Below are 14361 nucleotides of genomic sequence, written 5' to 3' on the forward strand. Positions count from 1 at the left end.
ACCAGACTAAAGGTAAGGGTCAACTTTCTAAGGGAACTGATCCTGCCCCTTGTGAAGTAACTGCCCCAGAAGTGGTCAGGCCTGTCCTGGCCACAGCTCTGGTGGCAGGGGATCCTTCCAAGGTGGCACCCAGTCTGGAGCAGGTATCCTGCCCCTTTCTACCCTGCCTCAGTCAGCCCAGGGCTGCAGAGGTCAGGGAGGTCAGTGGACCCTTAATGGGCCCCTGTCCAGAGGAACCCCCTCATCAGCAGATTAGGGACACCCAGCAGAGTAGTTCTAAGCAGGTGAATATTCCTCTACAAACTGAGGAATCCCCCTTACCCCTAGGTACAGGTACCCCCCAGATGGACTCTGTTGGGCTCCCTTAAATGATTGGTGTGCATACTAGATGCACTAGTGATTGGATACTGTGGTACCTTATGGGCCCCTAGTATATGGTACCTTAGGTACCTAGGGCATTGGTACTTCACATGCCTACCAGGGGCTGCAGCATGTATTATGCCACCCCTGGGAAGCATTCTCAATCTGACACCACAGGCCTGCTACTGCAGCCTGTGTGAGGTAGTGTTAGCACTCCTCACTGAGGTATAGGTTCCTATATCTCACCATACACACACATATAAACCTATCAGCCACCCCTATTGCAGATCCTATCAATCCTGAGGGCAGGGTGCTTGGTTTACTATGTGAGGGGGTGCTTCTGCATGAGCAGGACCCCTCTGCAGCTGGCAGAGTCTATTCTCTGCTGCTGTTTGTGGATGCGGTTAAACCATATACTCTTAAGTGCATTATAACCTCGCGGTAAATGCTAACTTTGGGATGACTGCATCAAAACATGTCGTGTTTTGTGTCAAACAACTTTGAATCATACCCCCACACCAGTAACTGGTGTGGGAGTATGATCCCACCTTTCTAGAGGGGATGACATGTACCCACTGTTCTAAAAGGTAGAAATCTAAAAGTGCCCTGGCATCACAAAATGGATTCCACCAGCACAGACACTGGGCTGCCCTCCTGCTGCTGACCGAAAATCGCAGTGGAGGAGGCCCAACAAAAGGCATCCTGTCACAGGGAGGTGTCGCCACCTCCCAGACAGGATTTAGTGTATTGGAGCTGGGTGGGTGCACTCTTAGAGTGCTTTGAAGTCCTGCACTGGGGAGCAGGAGGCTCCTCTGTGCATATGCCAGCTCAAACCGGTTCAGGGGCTACCTGCCCCTGCTCTGGCGCGAAACTGGACAAAGGGAAGTGGGTGTAACCACCCACTACCCTGACCCTCCTAGAGGAGTGGTCATAGAGCTAGTCCCTCCCCTATCTTCACTATAAGATAGCAAGCATTGCCATTGCAAATCAGATAACCCTGGACGACGCTCTACAAAGAAGAATCCTGGCCCTTCGATGTTCCACTACCTTTGGAAGACAGAAGAATCTCCCTTGGAGTCAAGGAGTGACTCCCCTGCTTGGCAGGCACAAGTAACTTGAATCAACAGTTACAAACTTTGCCGCTCCCGCCAGAGTTCAAAGTCCCTGCTGCCCCAGAAGTAGATTTCCTGACTTCTCGATGGCCCCTGTGAGTCCCCAGTGAAGCTGTGGTGAGTGGACCTCACGAGTGACGAGGAACAGCAATACCCGGGGACCGTGCACTATTGTCGAGTGCAAACCCTAAGCAACAATCTACGAAGCTCTGCATTGAACCATTTGTGGCCCAAGTCTCTAGCAGGTCTTGCACCAAAAATCAGCCGCCTACCGGGCCCCGAGTGGCCGTGAGCTCCTCTGAGGCTTTTCCTGTGAAGGCGTCTTTGCGGTTGCTTGCCTGTTGGCTAGTGACTCCCAAGAAGACTTTCTAATTAACTTCAAGGGCTCTCCTGGTTGCTCCAGGCCTGCCCTCACTTACCCTTGCTGGGTGAGTCCATCAGACCTTGCTGGTCTGCATCATCATCCATCTTCAGTCTACACAAGACTTGCAGTTGCCAAGGTTTGTTGGTGCCAATCCAGTTGCCGACACCTCCATCAGCTGCAGACGTTGTGGGCCACTCCGAATCCAGCTGCTGGTCATCGTCGATCTCTCCTGGACCTCGTGAGTGAAGAGACAAAACTCCATCAAGAGCCTGAATCGACGCAACATCGGTGGTCATCCATCTTGCTGGCCACCGGTCACTGGCAAGTGACCTTGAACACTGTCCCCTCAATTTTCAGGTCTTCTTCATCATCGATCCACCTTCGGATTCCAGCGGACACCTCTCCAGTCGTCGCAAGCAGCAAGTCTTCAGTATCTCCATTGAAAACAGCATCTCGACCTGACACCAAAAGACACCTATGCACCCGGCTTCCCTGGGTGAGGTAACTCGTGCACTCCGGTGCCCAAGTGTGTGTTGGCCCTCGAAATACTTACCTTGTAAGTGGCTTGCTTGTTGACTTCCTCGAAGTGCCCTAAAACTTTAAAATACAAACCGCGACTTGCTCCATTGAAACTAATAGGAAACCCACGGCTGTGTTTAGACACTGCACGCGTCTCCCGTGGGCTTGTTACTTACCTGCTAACACTGCAGTAGTAAAGCCCCAGCGATTCCCAAGGCCCTAGGCTTTGTCATTTTGCAAGTCGTCTTTGTTAACCCATTTTTTTAGTATATGGTCTGGTATGCCCCTAGGGCTCCAGCCATATTTGTGCTTAATTTATTGAGAACTGTTGACATTTGAATGTGTACTTGTCTTCTAATCTCATAAAGAGATTAGTAGAGTGTGTCTAGAAATAAATACATATATATTTGATATATATACCTGTGTGGTGTCCTTTCATTTAGTAATTCAAGAGATTATAAGGTAAAACAAGCTACTTTACATTCCTCAGAGACTTAGCCTGAAGGCTGCTCTCCACAGCTACCACTAGGATAGCTTTCTTTAAAAGGTTGTCTTAAACCTATCTACCATAAGAGTCGAATTGGACTGGTGCAAGGTGGCCACTATAACTAGTGACCAGCATATGCCAGGCCAACTTCTCACATTGGTGGGCAGCGTGTGGGATTCCAGCTTGCCATTGTTTTACCAGAAAACCTCTATTTGAATTACTAACTGAAAACCACTTAAGGTACTCAAGGTACAAATAAAGTCAAGCTAGTATCAATAAGTTCTACTGAACTTAGAGTTGTTTGTGAAGGGCTAAGCACACCCTTGCTACAGCTCAAGCTAGGTTCAGTAGGCCTCAACTAGTGTAGGTAGTACAACACTGCACAACACTAGTATGTCCTACCAGGGTGGAGCCAGTGGGTCCATCCCATCTCAGTACAAAGATATAGCCTACACTGAACTGAAGGCATTATGCTTTGAAAGGAAACTGAGGGTAGGCAGGAGTCCCTCCTCACAACACCTGATAGATCTGTTAGTAGCAGATGACCTGAAACAAGCTCTAGGAGCTAGTGGGTCTGCATCAGGGGGTGGGTCAATCATAGTCTCTGGGTCTGATGATGAAAATCAGGATGACCAGGAGACTGAGGTTGAAGGGCCAGACACAGAAAGGTCTGAACAGAACAGAGGAATTCTCCTTAAGAGAGCTGAAAGAGTGGAAGATAGGCCAAGGTCCCTCTCAAGGGACTCTGACCATTCATATCACTCTGGAAGAGAATCTGTTCAACAGAGGAACTCAAACTTTCCAAGAGAGACCTCCTCTGAAAGAAGGTACAAGATGCTCCAGTATGAGGAAGCTAGGCTTGCCCTCAGAACCAAGCAATTGGCCTTAGATAGAGAAGCCTTCGAGCTCCAGAGAGCTTCCAAGAAGGAGGGGTTAGACACCCCTGGTGGCAGCAACAGTGTCCCTAGTGGCAGAGATTACATTCCAGACCATAGGAACCTGTCCAAAGTTGTTCCTCCCTACCAGAGTGGGGATGATATCCACAAATGGATAACTGCTATGGAGAGGGCCAGTAAAGTTCAACAGGTCCCCCAGACACAGTGGGCAGCAATCTTGTGGCTCTCCTTTTCAGATAAAGATAGAGACAAGCTCCTCACTGTTAGAGAGGAGGATGCTAATGACTATGAATCCCTGAAGAGTGCTTTGATAGTTGGGTTTGGCTTAACCACTGAACAGTACAGGTTGAAGTTCAGAGACACCCAGAAAGCACAGACTCAGGATTGAGTGGACTTTGTAGATTGTGCTACCAAGGCTCTGGAGGGTTGGATAGTTGGCAGTAGAGTCACTGATTTTAAAGGATTGTATAATTTGATTATGAGAGAGCAGATCCTTAATAATTGTCAAAACCAACTCTTACACCAGTACCTGGTGGACTCTGATCTGACCCCTCCCCAAGAATTGTGAAAGAAGGCAGACAAATGGGTCAGAACCAGGGTTAGGCCCAAGAACCAAGGTGGTGACCAGAAGAAAGATTCCACTAAGCCCAAAGAGAAAGGTGGGGATAATAAAACAGAAAAGTCCTCTGAAGGGCCCCAAAAACCCAGTTCTGGGGGTGGGTCCCAAAATCCTTCCTCTTCCAATAAGAAACCATACTGCCATGTGTGCAAGCAACCTGGCCACTGGAAAACTGACTCCAGCTGTCCAAAGAATGGCAATAAAGAAAATGTTCCTCCCACTGCAGCTCCAACACCCCCTGTTACTACCAGTAGTAATCCCCCAGGTGGTGGGAGTGCACCCAAAAACTTAGTTGGGTTTTCTTGGGGAACTCAGGTGGACTCTGGCCTACCCTGGTCCCCTAGACAAGAGCCCATAATCAATGGTCAGAAGGCTGTGGCCTACAGGGACACAGGGGCTAGTGTCACCATGGTGACAAGGAGACTAGTGCCCCTAGAACAGCTTTTACCTGAGTTTAGATACCAGGTGACCAATATTGATGGAATTAGAACAGACCATCCCATGGCAGTAGTAAATCTCAGCTGGGGAGGGGTCACTGGCCCAAAGAGAGTGGCAGTGTCCCCAAGCTTGCCTGTAGATTGTTTACTGGGGAATGATCTAGAAATCTCAGCCTGGGCTGAGGTAGACCACAATGCCCATTTAAGAATGTTAGGCATCCCCGAGAGAGTGGATGAGACCCTGAGGGCCTCACCTCCACCCCAGGAGAAATTAAGGGGAGTGAAGCCTGAAATAAAGGATCACTCCACACAAACAGAGAGCATAGGGGGTGAGGAACAGTCCTCCCCCCACCAGACTAAAGGTAAGGGTCAAGTTTCTAAGGGAACTGATCCTGCCCCTTGTGAAGTAACTGCCCCAGAAGTGGTCAGGCCTGTCCTGGCCACAGCTCTGATGGCAGTGGATCCTTCCAAGGTGGTACCCAGTCTGGAGCAGGTATCCTGCCCCTTTCTACCCTGCCTCAGTCAACCCAGGGCTGCAGAGGTCAGGGAGGTCAGTGGACCCTTAATGGGCCCCTGTCCAGAGGAACCCCCTCATCAGCAGATTAGGGACACCCAGCAGAGTAGTTCTAAGCAGGTGAATATTCCTCTACAAACTGAGGGATCCCCCTTACCCCTAGGTACAGGTACCCCCCAGATGGACTCTGTTGGGCTCCCTTAAATGATTGGTGTGCATACTAGATGCACTAGTGATTGTATACTGTGGTACCTTATGGGCCCCTAGTATATGGTACCTTAGGTACCTAGGGCATTGGTGCTTCACATGCCTACCAGGGGCTGCAGCATGTATAATGCCACCCCTGGGAAGCATTCTCAATCTGACACCACAGGCCTGCTACTGCAGCCTGTGTGAGGTAGTGTTAGCACTCCTCACTGAGGTATAGGTTCCTATATCTCACCATACACACACATATAAACCTATCAGCCACCCCTATTGCAGGTCCTATCAATCCTGAGGGCAGGGTGCTTGGTTTACTATGTGAGGGGGTGCTTCTGCATGAGCAGGACCCCTCTGCAGCTGGCAGAGTCTATTCTCTGCTGCTGTTTGTGGATGTGGTTAAACCATATACTCTTAAGTGCATTATAACCTCGCGGTAAATGCTAACTTTGGAATGACTGCATCAAAACATGTTGGGTTTGGTGTCAAACAACTTGGAATCATACCCCCACACCAGTAACTGGTGTGGGAGTATGATCCCACCCTTCTAGAGGGGATGACATGTACCCACTGTACTAAACGGTAGAAATCTAAAGGAGCCCTGGCATCACAAAATGGATGCCACCAGCACAGACACTGGGCTGCCCTCCTGCTGCTGACCGAAACTCGCAGTGGAGGAAGCCCAACAAAAGGCATCCTGTCACAGGGAGGTGTTACCACATCCCAGACAGGATTTAGTGTATTGGAGCTGGGTGGGTGCACTCTTAGAGTGCTTTGAAGTCCTGCACTGGGGGAGCAGTAGGCTCCTCTGTGCATATGCCAGTTCAAACCGGTCCAGGGGCTACCTGCCCCTGCTCTGGCGCGAAACTGGACAAAGGGAAGTGGGTGTAACCACCCACTACCCTGACCCTCCTAGAGGAGTGGTCATAGAGCTAGTCCCTCCCATATCTTCACTATAAGATACCAAGCATTGCCAATGCAATTCAGATTACCCCTGGACGACGCTCTAAAAAGAAGAATCCTGGCCCTTCGACGTTCCACTACCTTTGGAAGACAGAAGAATCTCCCTTGGAGTCAAGGAGTGACTCCCCTGCTTGGCAGGCACCAGTAACTTGAATCAACGGTTGCAAACTTTGCCGCTCCCGCCGGAGTTCGAAGTCCCTGCTGCCCTGGAAGTGGATTTCCTGACTTTCGACGGCCCCTGTGAGTCCCCAGCGACATCTATAGAGGCAAATGTGCAACAAACACATAGACAACCTATGCACTCAAGCTGACTGATGCCAGACATTCATGCAGGCACTCAGACACCTCACATAAGGACAAGAATAATACATGCATCTCAGCAGCCAAGCATATTGGCAATAGGTCATCCACTTACACACCTGCCACAGCTTACACATATGTGCACTCAAACCTAAATACATCTATAGAGGCAAATAGGTAACAAACACATAGACAACCCATGCACACAAGCTGACTGATGCCACACATTCGTACAGGCACTCAGACACCTCACATAAGGACAAGAATAATACATGCATCTCTGCCTCTAAGCATTGTTGCGGTAGGTCATCCACTCAGCCACCTGCGACAGCATACACATATGTGCACTCAAACTTAAATACATCTATAGAGGCAAATGTGCAACAAACACATAGCCACACACAATATCACTGCTTCAAAGAGTCCTACATCTCAACACCTTAGGAGGTCCCTTCACCGAATGTAGTGCCTTCTCCTCCGCTCAATAAACCTTCATCAATTGTATTATTGGTTGTTGCTCTATCCATCAATACCATGCCCTTGTCAGGGCTTTCACTATAAAAATACCCCCACACACACAGAAACATAATGTAATGTAGAGAGTTTAGCACACACACATTTGAGTCTGTGGTCTCGCTTTACTTTCTATCACCAAGTTGATATGAATGTCGGCCTACAACGAGCTTTACAAATTCAACAACACAACATAACATCAAGAACGTAGGATAAAATAACTGATCATAACACATCACTAGACAAGACAGCATTCCATTGTAACACAACAATATGCATACCAATTAAAAGGTGCACAGCTCATGACACACAATACATGTCATGTAATCCTTATTACAAAGCCCTTTCACTCACCTGCTGAGAAAATACAAAGGAGAAAAGAGTTATACATAGTACTTTTTAAGGGTGAAAAAAGGACAGTTCCAACAATTACATTTCAAAAGGCTTGAAAAATTAACACAATCACATGCAAAACCTTTTGGTTAGTTTATTTTCAGTGTTGTTTTTGTCAGGTTTGAGTGAGAAGACATCGCCTGACCTTATATGAGCAACAGAAAGAGAGCTCTAAGAAGAATTACTGAGAGAGGGGTTTGCTTCACCCACATTTTGATTGTCTTGAGTACAGCATTTGATTGGGCAGAAGTTGCATAATTCTGCTGAAAAAGAGTGCTTTTAATGCACTCTGTCTTGCTAGAAAACCTGTGCTCAATCCAGCTGGACTGAGTTGGGTATGGAGGCAGCCAATGATGGAGGCTAAAGGTGTGATCTGTTTATTATGGCTTGTTAGGCAAAGGCTAGAGGCTTGACTCATTTGACTGGTACAATTTGCAGCTGTGGAAAAATACTACTTGCAAAAAAAAAACACAAAGTGGGGTCAATAAATACAGCAGTAATAATAATATGCAAAGTAGGAACCTTGGGGCATATTATCAAGCAATGCATTAAAATTATCGCCGCTTTAGCGGCAGAAAACTGCTGCTAAAGCGGCGATAATGGGCTTGATAATATGCCCTGGAGAATTCCCATAGAAGCCTAGGTTCACACCAGAACATGGGCTTCTATGGGAATTCTCTGCGGCATATTATCAAGCCCATTATCGCCTCTTTAGCGGCAGTTTTCTGCTGCTAAAGCAGCGATAATTTTAACCCCGTTTCTTGATAATATGCCCCCAAGTGCTACAATGGACATCACTTCTGCTACAAGGAGTTGGAATTATTCACATTGGCAACAGCAATGCCACGTGAAACTCAGCATAATTAGCCAGAACACCAAAGGTTGACACCAAGTTCAAAGAAATCTGTAGTAAGTATTTCAATTCGTGAACACTTTTATTGCAAAATAATTTTCATATAAAAATTAATTGTCACACAAACTTTTAATTATAGAAGTGAATCACATACAATAATGTTGACAAGCAAAAGAGAAAATTCAATGGTACTCTGATCCAAATTTGTATACTACACATTTTGACTTATGATTAGTATCTTGATATAATACGCTTGATCCAAACGCAGCCAACACGTTTCGTCTTTGCTAGACTTCCTCAGGGCTTCTAGGATATCTAATGAATATCTCATTCAAATGTTTAGACCAAGCTATGAAGCAACAGAGTATCCTGCCTACCAAACTCTCTGTCCACACTTCTTATTTAGAGATGGATGAGGTGGATGCTTTCTGTTTTTAGAGCCCCCAATGGCTCATCCGACGGAACGTTTTCTCTAAAGGCCCAATGGAGTAGAACTGTCAGAGAAAGGGCACAACGCCACCTGCTCAATTTAGGACTGACGGTTTAATGTTCTACTTTTTCTGTCCAGCAATGGCTGGTAAGCAGTACAGACAAACAATAGCATATAATGGCCACCCCCACCCCGGCAGAAAAACCACAGAGCATGTGGATCATTAGTTTTTCTATTTTTTTAATTTACAGAAATTGCAGCTATGAGAGTTTGTTTCTGAAAAATAAAAATAGTTTAGAAATCTGGTGAACGGATGTCAAAACCAACGGTGACCATCCACCAAACATTTTTTACCTTGAAAGGAACCTCCATGACAGCAGAGCCGTTTAAGGGTCAGAGATGACCTCTGGGCCAGCGATCATCTCTACATTTGATTGAACACCTGAGGGGTGCCAGAGATAAAGTCCTCTCCTCCACCATCCCGACGAACACTACTGCACCTGTCAAAGCCTAAGTTAGGTGCTTGGTCGTTAATACTTAAAACTCTGTAACATCCCCATCTTCCGATTGTTATATAACATGGCCTCTACAGCACCAAGAAACTCCTAAAGCGTGGGAACTGCACTTAACAAATAACCATTTATTATTCAGTTGAAAATAATCCTGCACACATTGAAGTGTCAAAGTTTTATGTGCAAACCCTTAATTCAAAGAGCACTTTGTCTTGTAGGCATATCATTTACAAACACACATTTTTTTTAATTATTGCATATTATATTTTATAGGACAACATAAAGAGTAGTAAACAGCTAAGCATCCACCTCTCCATGACCATTTCTTTCTCCAGAATGTTCTTCCATGGGACATCCTGGAGCTGAAAATCCAGATGGGCCTCCCACAATTACAAATAGATGCTGTGGAGAGGAGAGTCAGAGTGTGGCTATTTGGGGTGGGTGGAGCCACACAAGTGTAGTTGGAGAAGTTGCATGGAGACTTGAGTGTGATGACCTGGTGTGGAGGATCTGGGAAAGTGGGAGGGGCTGGGCACAGAATGACAGGCAGTGTCTGCTGAATGCCACCAGTCTACCCATTGCACCTAGGATGGGCAGGTCTTTATGTGGGTCGCATGTGAGGGTTGGTTAGTCAAGTCTGCTTCTGTTATATAGCTTCTGTTGTGGCTGAGTTTGAAGGTTTTGTTTAGGTTTGTTGGGGTGGGGTGCACTGATGAAGAAGTGTAAAATGAAGGGCTCTGTCCATGTGAGTGGGGAGTTGTGGCACAAGGTGATCTTGTTTCTGAATGTAATGATTGGGTCAATTGTGTTGGCATGAGTCAGGCCCTGAACAAGCTGCTTGAGGCTGATGTTGTTGAGGTCGGTGGCATTGTTGTCTGTGGAGGTCATCTTGATGAATGTTGAGGTTTCAGAGTAGGAGGAAGTTGTTGGTTCTAATGGCGAGGGGGTGATGAAGTTGGTGAGGAGGTTGCTGAAGGTGGTGAGGGGTCCTGGCAGTTTGAAAATGAGAGTGTCTGAAATGGTTGTAGAGTGGCTTTTCTGCAATTGGAAGTGTAGGTGTTTTATGAGCATGGATGGTTCATCCGAAGAGGTGTTGCAGCTGACGGTATCTTTGTGGGTGATTGCAAAGCCTCCTCCTGGTTTGTGGGACCTGTCATGGTGGATGATCTAGCATCCAGGAGGGATGGCCATGGAGATGGCAGGGGTGGAAGACGAGCTGTGTCAGGTCTCGGGAAGGAAGAGGATGTCCAAGGAGTGAGTGTCAGTGAGGTCCCAGATCTCAATGGCATGCTTGCAGAGGGATCTGATGTTGAGGAGCATTTATGCGAGGGGAAGTGAGTGCAGAGGGTGGCACGGGGCAAGCTGCAGGACGAGTCGAAGTGAGTGCAGGAGATAGGACCTACAGGATAATGCAAGCAGGAGAAGGCATGCGGGAGAAGCAGGTAGGGAGAGGGGGAGTAGAGAGGTGGGAAGAGCTCAAGAGGGGGGAGGTGGGGAAGCACAAATACTGGCACAATGAGTGGGCAGGGCGAAATGGACAAAACAGACACAAAAGCACACAGGCACCAAAACGGGTAAAACTAGCTCGAAAAGACCAAAGCACAAAAGGCAAAACGGGTACAGAGGCACGATGAGTACAAGAGATCAGGCATGTTAATGGCGACAAAAGACAAAAAGGACTGGGCAGAGCAACAAAGAGGGCAGACACAATGATGGGCACAGAAGGCCAGGCACCGGGACAGACAGGCATGAAGGAAGAGCGCAGAGAGGCGGGGGCTCAACGCAAGATTGCTAGGTCGGGGAGGGCATTAGACTGGCCGGATGACCAGTCCAAGGTAAGTGTGACCTGGGGACGAGGCTTGAGCCTGGTGTGCTGACCCTTGGGGTCCACCATCCAACATCCCTGTGATGGCCACCAATCGAAGTGAGCCACAATTTCTGATCTGCCTCATGAATATTAATGAGGTAGGTTGCATTGCGACCCACTCCAATTCTTTATTCTGTAACCTGACTTATTCCTACCAGGGTTGGTTCTCAACATAATTTTGCGGTTTCAAAGAGTTGGCATGCCAATTGGACCACCTTTTTGTGACCATATTTTCATCACATCTTGAGCATGGTTCTTTTCCCCAGCGTGCAAGACTGGCCCAGCTGAAGCACTCTGAAGCAATGAAAGGTGACAAGCAGTGCTATTTAAAAGCATTTATAAAATAGAGGAATATTGTGTGGAACGTACCAAAATTACATTGTCAATGACAATAGAGTAGAGAAGGTTTATGAGTGTCCTGGGCGTTGTGTGTCATTGTTCACTGAGGTAGTAAAGCTCGTGTGTGACCCTCAGCATCCTGGTAACCAAGATCACAAGTCTGGTTGTCCTATATATAAAAGTTTGAATTTGGCTAGGGTGGTTTTGTTTTCAGGGTACCACTCCAGTCTCCCCTCCTGACGGCTCCTGTGTCTTGAACCCTCCTGCTCGGTGGCTCCTGACGCACCACACTAACGCCTTCTCTGTTTCTCCTTCTCTCTAGTACTCCGACTCCTGCAACAGTGGCTTCCAGGTCACCTCTCGAGGGCACTGGGTCCTGGGCGACATCTTCATCAGGGAGTACTTTGTGGCCTTTGACCGAGGCAACAACCGCGTGGGCCTGGCCTCGGCGGTGTGAGGGGAAGGAGAGGTGTACACGAGGACAAGGAGTGGGTCTGTCTCATCACAGCCAGGGATGCTGCTAGAAGCCCACCCCAGCCATGCTTGCAGCTCGGACCCTCTGTCTTCTCTCCACCTCCTTCTGGACGCCTTGTGATCCTCACTGCACAGAGCCAAGGACTTCAGGGAGCAGGGTTCTCTCTTATCCGTATGGTCATTAATAATGCACAGCTTTAGTGGGTCCTTGGTCTACTGTGGAATAACTATGGGGGCCCCTAAAGTTCGCTGATCAGCCACCGCCCTGACACACCACGGTGCCCGCAGGACACGTCTAGCTCCCTGACCAGAGACACACACTTACAGCTGGTGTGGTTCCAGAGAGACTCCTGAAGACAAGTCACCTCTGCACGCCAAAGAGAAGTAGACCTGTCCTGGTGGGGAAGCCAGAAGGGCTGGGTCTCTCATTCTGAACTTAACCAAACTCAACACGTTCTGGGCCAATCATTTGCTGTTCCTAAGATTGAACATACATGTATTGTGATTGTCGTGACCTGGTCCCAGCTGGGCTCGCTTCACAGCAGTCTTCTTGCAAGCATCGCCGGGTGGTGGAGATGCTCCAGCCACAAACATGTTCTCTGTCAAGTGCTCACCTGCTCCGTTGATGCTTCTCGGGGGTAGCTCTGAGGGCTACTGAACTCTTCCAATAAAATGCATCGAACTGCTGCTTGCTGTGGCCTGGCTTCACTTACAAAGGCTTGTTGATGGAAGGCAAAGCAGCCACAGGCAAGAGAAATGTATGCTGCGATTAGTATGTTTATTATCAACAGTAGTAGCAGAAGTAGAAATACAGTTCTAGCAGTAGCAGTAGTGGGAGTAGTAATATTATTAGGGAGGAGAGAAATGTAATAGCATTATTAATATTGGTATTTATAGTAGTAGTGGTAGCAGTAGTGGTAATAGTATTGCTACTACTATTGCTATTAGTAGTAGTAGTAATTGTAGTAGTCTCACTGAGACCATGCTGTCTGTCTTACCATGACATTGCTCTGTCTGACTGTGATGATGCTCAGTCTCACAGTGACGATGCTCAGTCTCACAGTGACTATGCTCTATCTCACCTTGACAAGGATCTAGCTCACTGTGACAATGCGCAGTCTCACCGTGACGATGCACTATCCAACCGTGATGATGCTCTGTCTCACTGTGACGATGCTCTGTCTCACTATGATGATGCACTATCCCACCGTGGCGATACACTATCTCACTGTGATGATGCTCTATCTCACCATGACGAGTATCTATCTCACCATGACAATGCTGTATCTCACTGTGACAATGCACTATCTCACCGTGACGATGCACTATCCCACCGTGGCGATGCTCTATCTCACCATGATGATGCTCTGTCTCACTGTGATGAGGATCCATCTCACCATGACAAAGCTCTATCTCACTGTGACAATGCTCTATCTAACCGTGACAATGCTCTATCTCACTGTGACGATGCTCTATCTCACCATGACGATGCTCTATCTCACCATGATGATGCTCTATCTCACCATGACGATGCTCTATCTCACCGTGACGATGCTCTATCTCACCATGATGAGGATCTATCTTACCATGACGAGGCTCTATCTCACTGTGACGATGCTCTATCTCACCGTGACGATGTTCTATATCACCATGACGAGGATCTATCTCACCATGAAAATGCTCTATCCCACCGTGGTGATGCTCTATCTGAGTATGAAGATGCACTATGCCACCGTGATGATGCTTTATCTGTTATGTTATGTTAGGAAAAATTTATAAAGCGCACGCACACCCGGAGGTTTCATGGCGCTGATTGTCTCAGATAAGCGCGGCAGGTGAACTAATTGTATGAAAGTGCAAACAGATGTGTTTTCAGAGCCTTTCTGAAGCTCAGAAGATTTTCCTGCCTCCGGATGTCCAAGGGCAGCGAGTTCCAGAGGCCAGGGGCGAGATACGAAAAGCTACGCCCTCCCTGGCGTTTCCTTTTAATGGCCGGGGTAGCTAAAAGCATAAGGTGGCCAGACCGAAGGGGGCGGCGAGGTATGTATTTTGTGATTAGGTTGGCAAGAAACTTAGGGCTCTTGCAATGCAGGGCTTTAAAAAGGAGGCAGCCAATCTTAAAAGCTGCGCGTTGTGCAATAGGGAGCCAATGTAGTTTCGCCAAAAGAGGGCTGGCAGAATGCCATTTGGGCTGCCTAAGTATCAGTC

The 14361-nt window shown here is 47.7% G+C and overlaps 1 protein-coding gene across 1 annotated transcript in view; it reads left to right on the forward strand.

Moving 5' to 3' along the window:
• LOC146829942 (pepsin A-like) overlaps window positions 1-12840 on the forward strand; it is a 257499-nt gene extending 244659 nt beyond the window's left edge. The window contains exon 9 of the mRNA XM_085604204.1: window positions 12002-12840. Coding sequence (XP_085460330.1) covers window positions 12002-12136 — 135 coding nt within the window. The 3' untranslated portion in view covers window positions 12137-12840. The remainder of the gene's footprint in view (window positions 1-12001) is intronic.
• Window positions 12841-14361: the final 1521 nt, after the last annotated feature.

Source organism: Triturus cristatus, chromosome 5_1, assembly GCF_964204655.1.
Source record: "Triturus cristatus chromosome 5_1, aTriCri1.1, whole genome shotgun sequence".
Classification (NCBI taxonomy): Eukaryota; Metazoa; Chordata; class Amphibia; order Caudata; family Salamandridae; genus Triturus; species Triturus cristatus.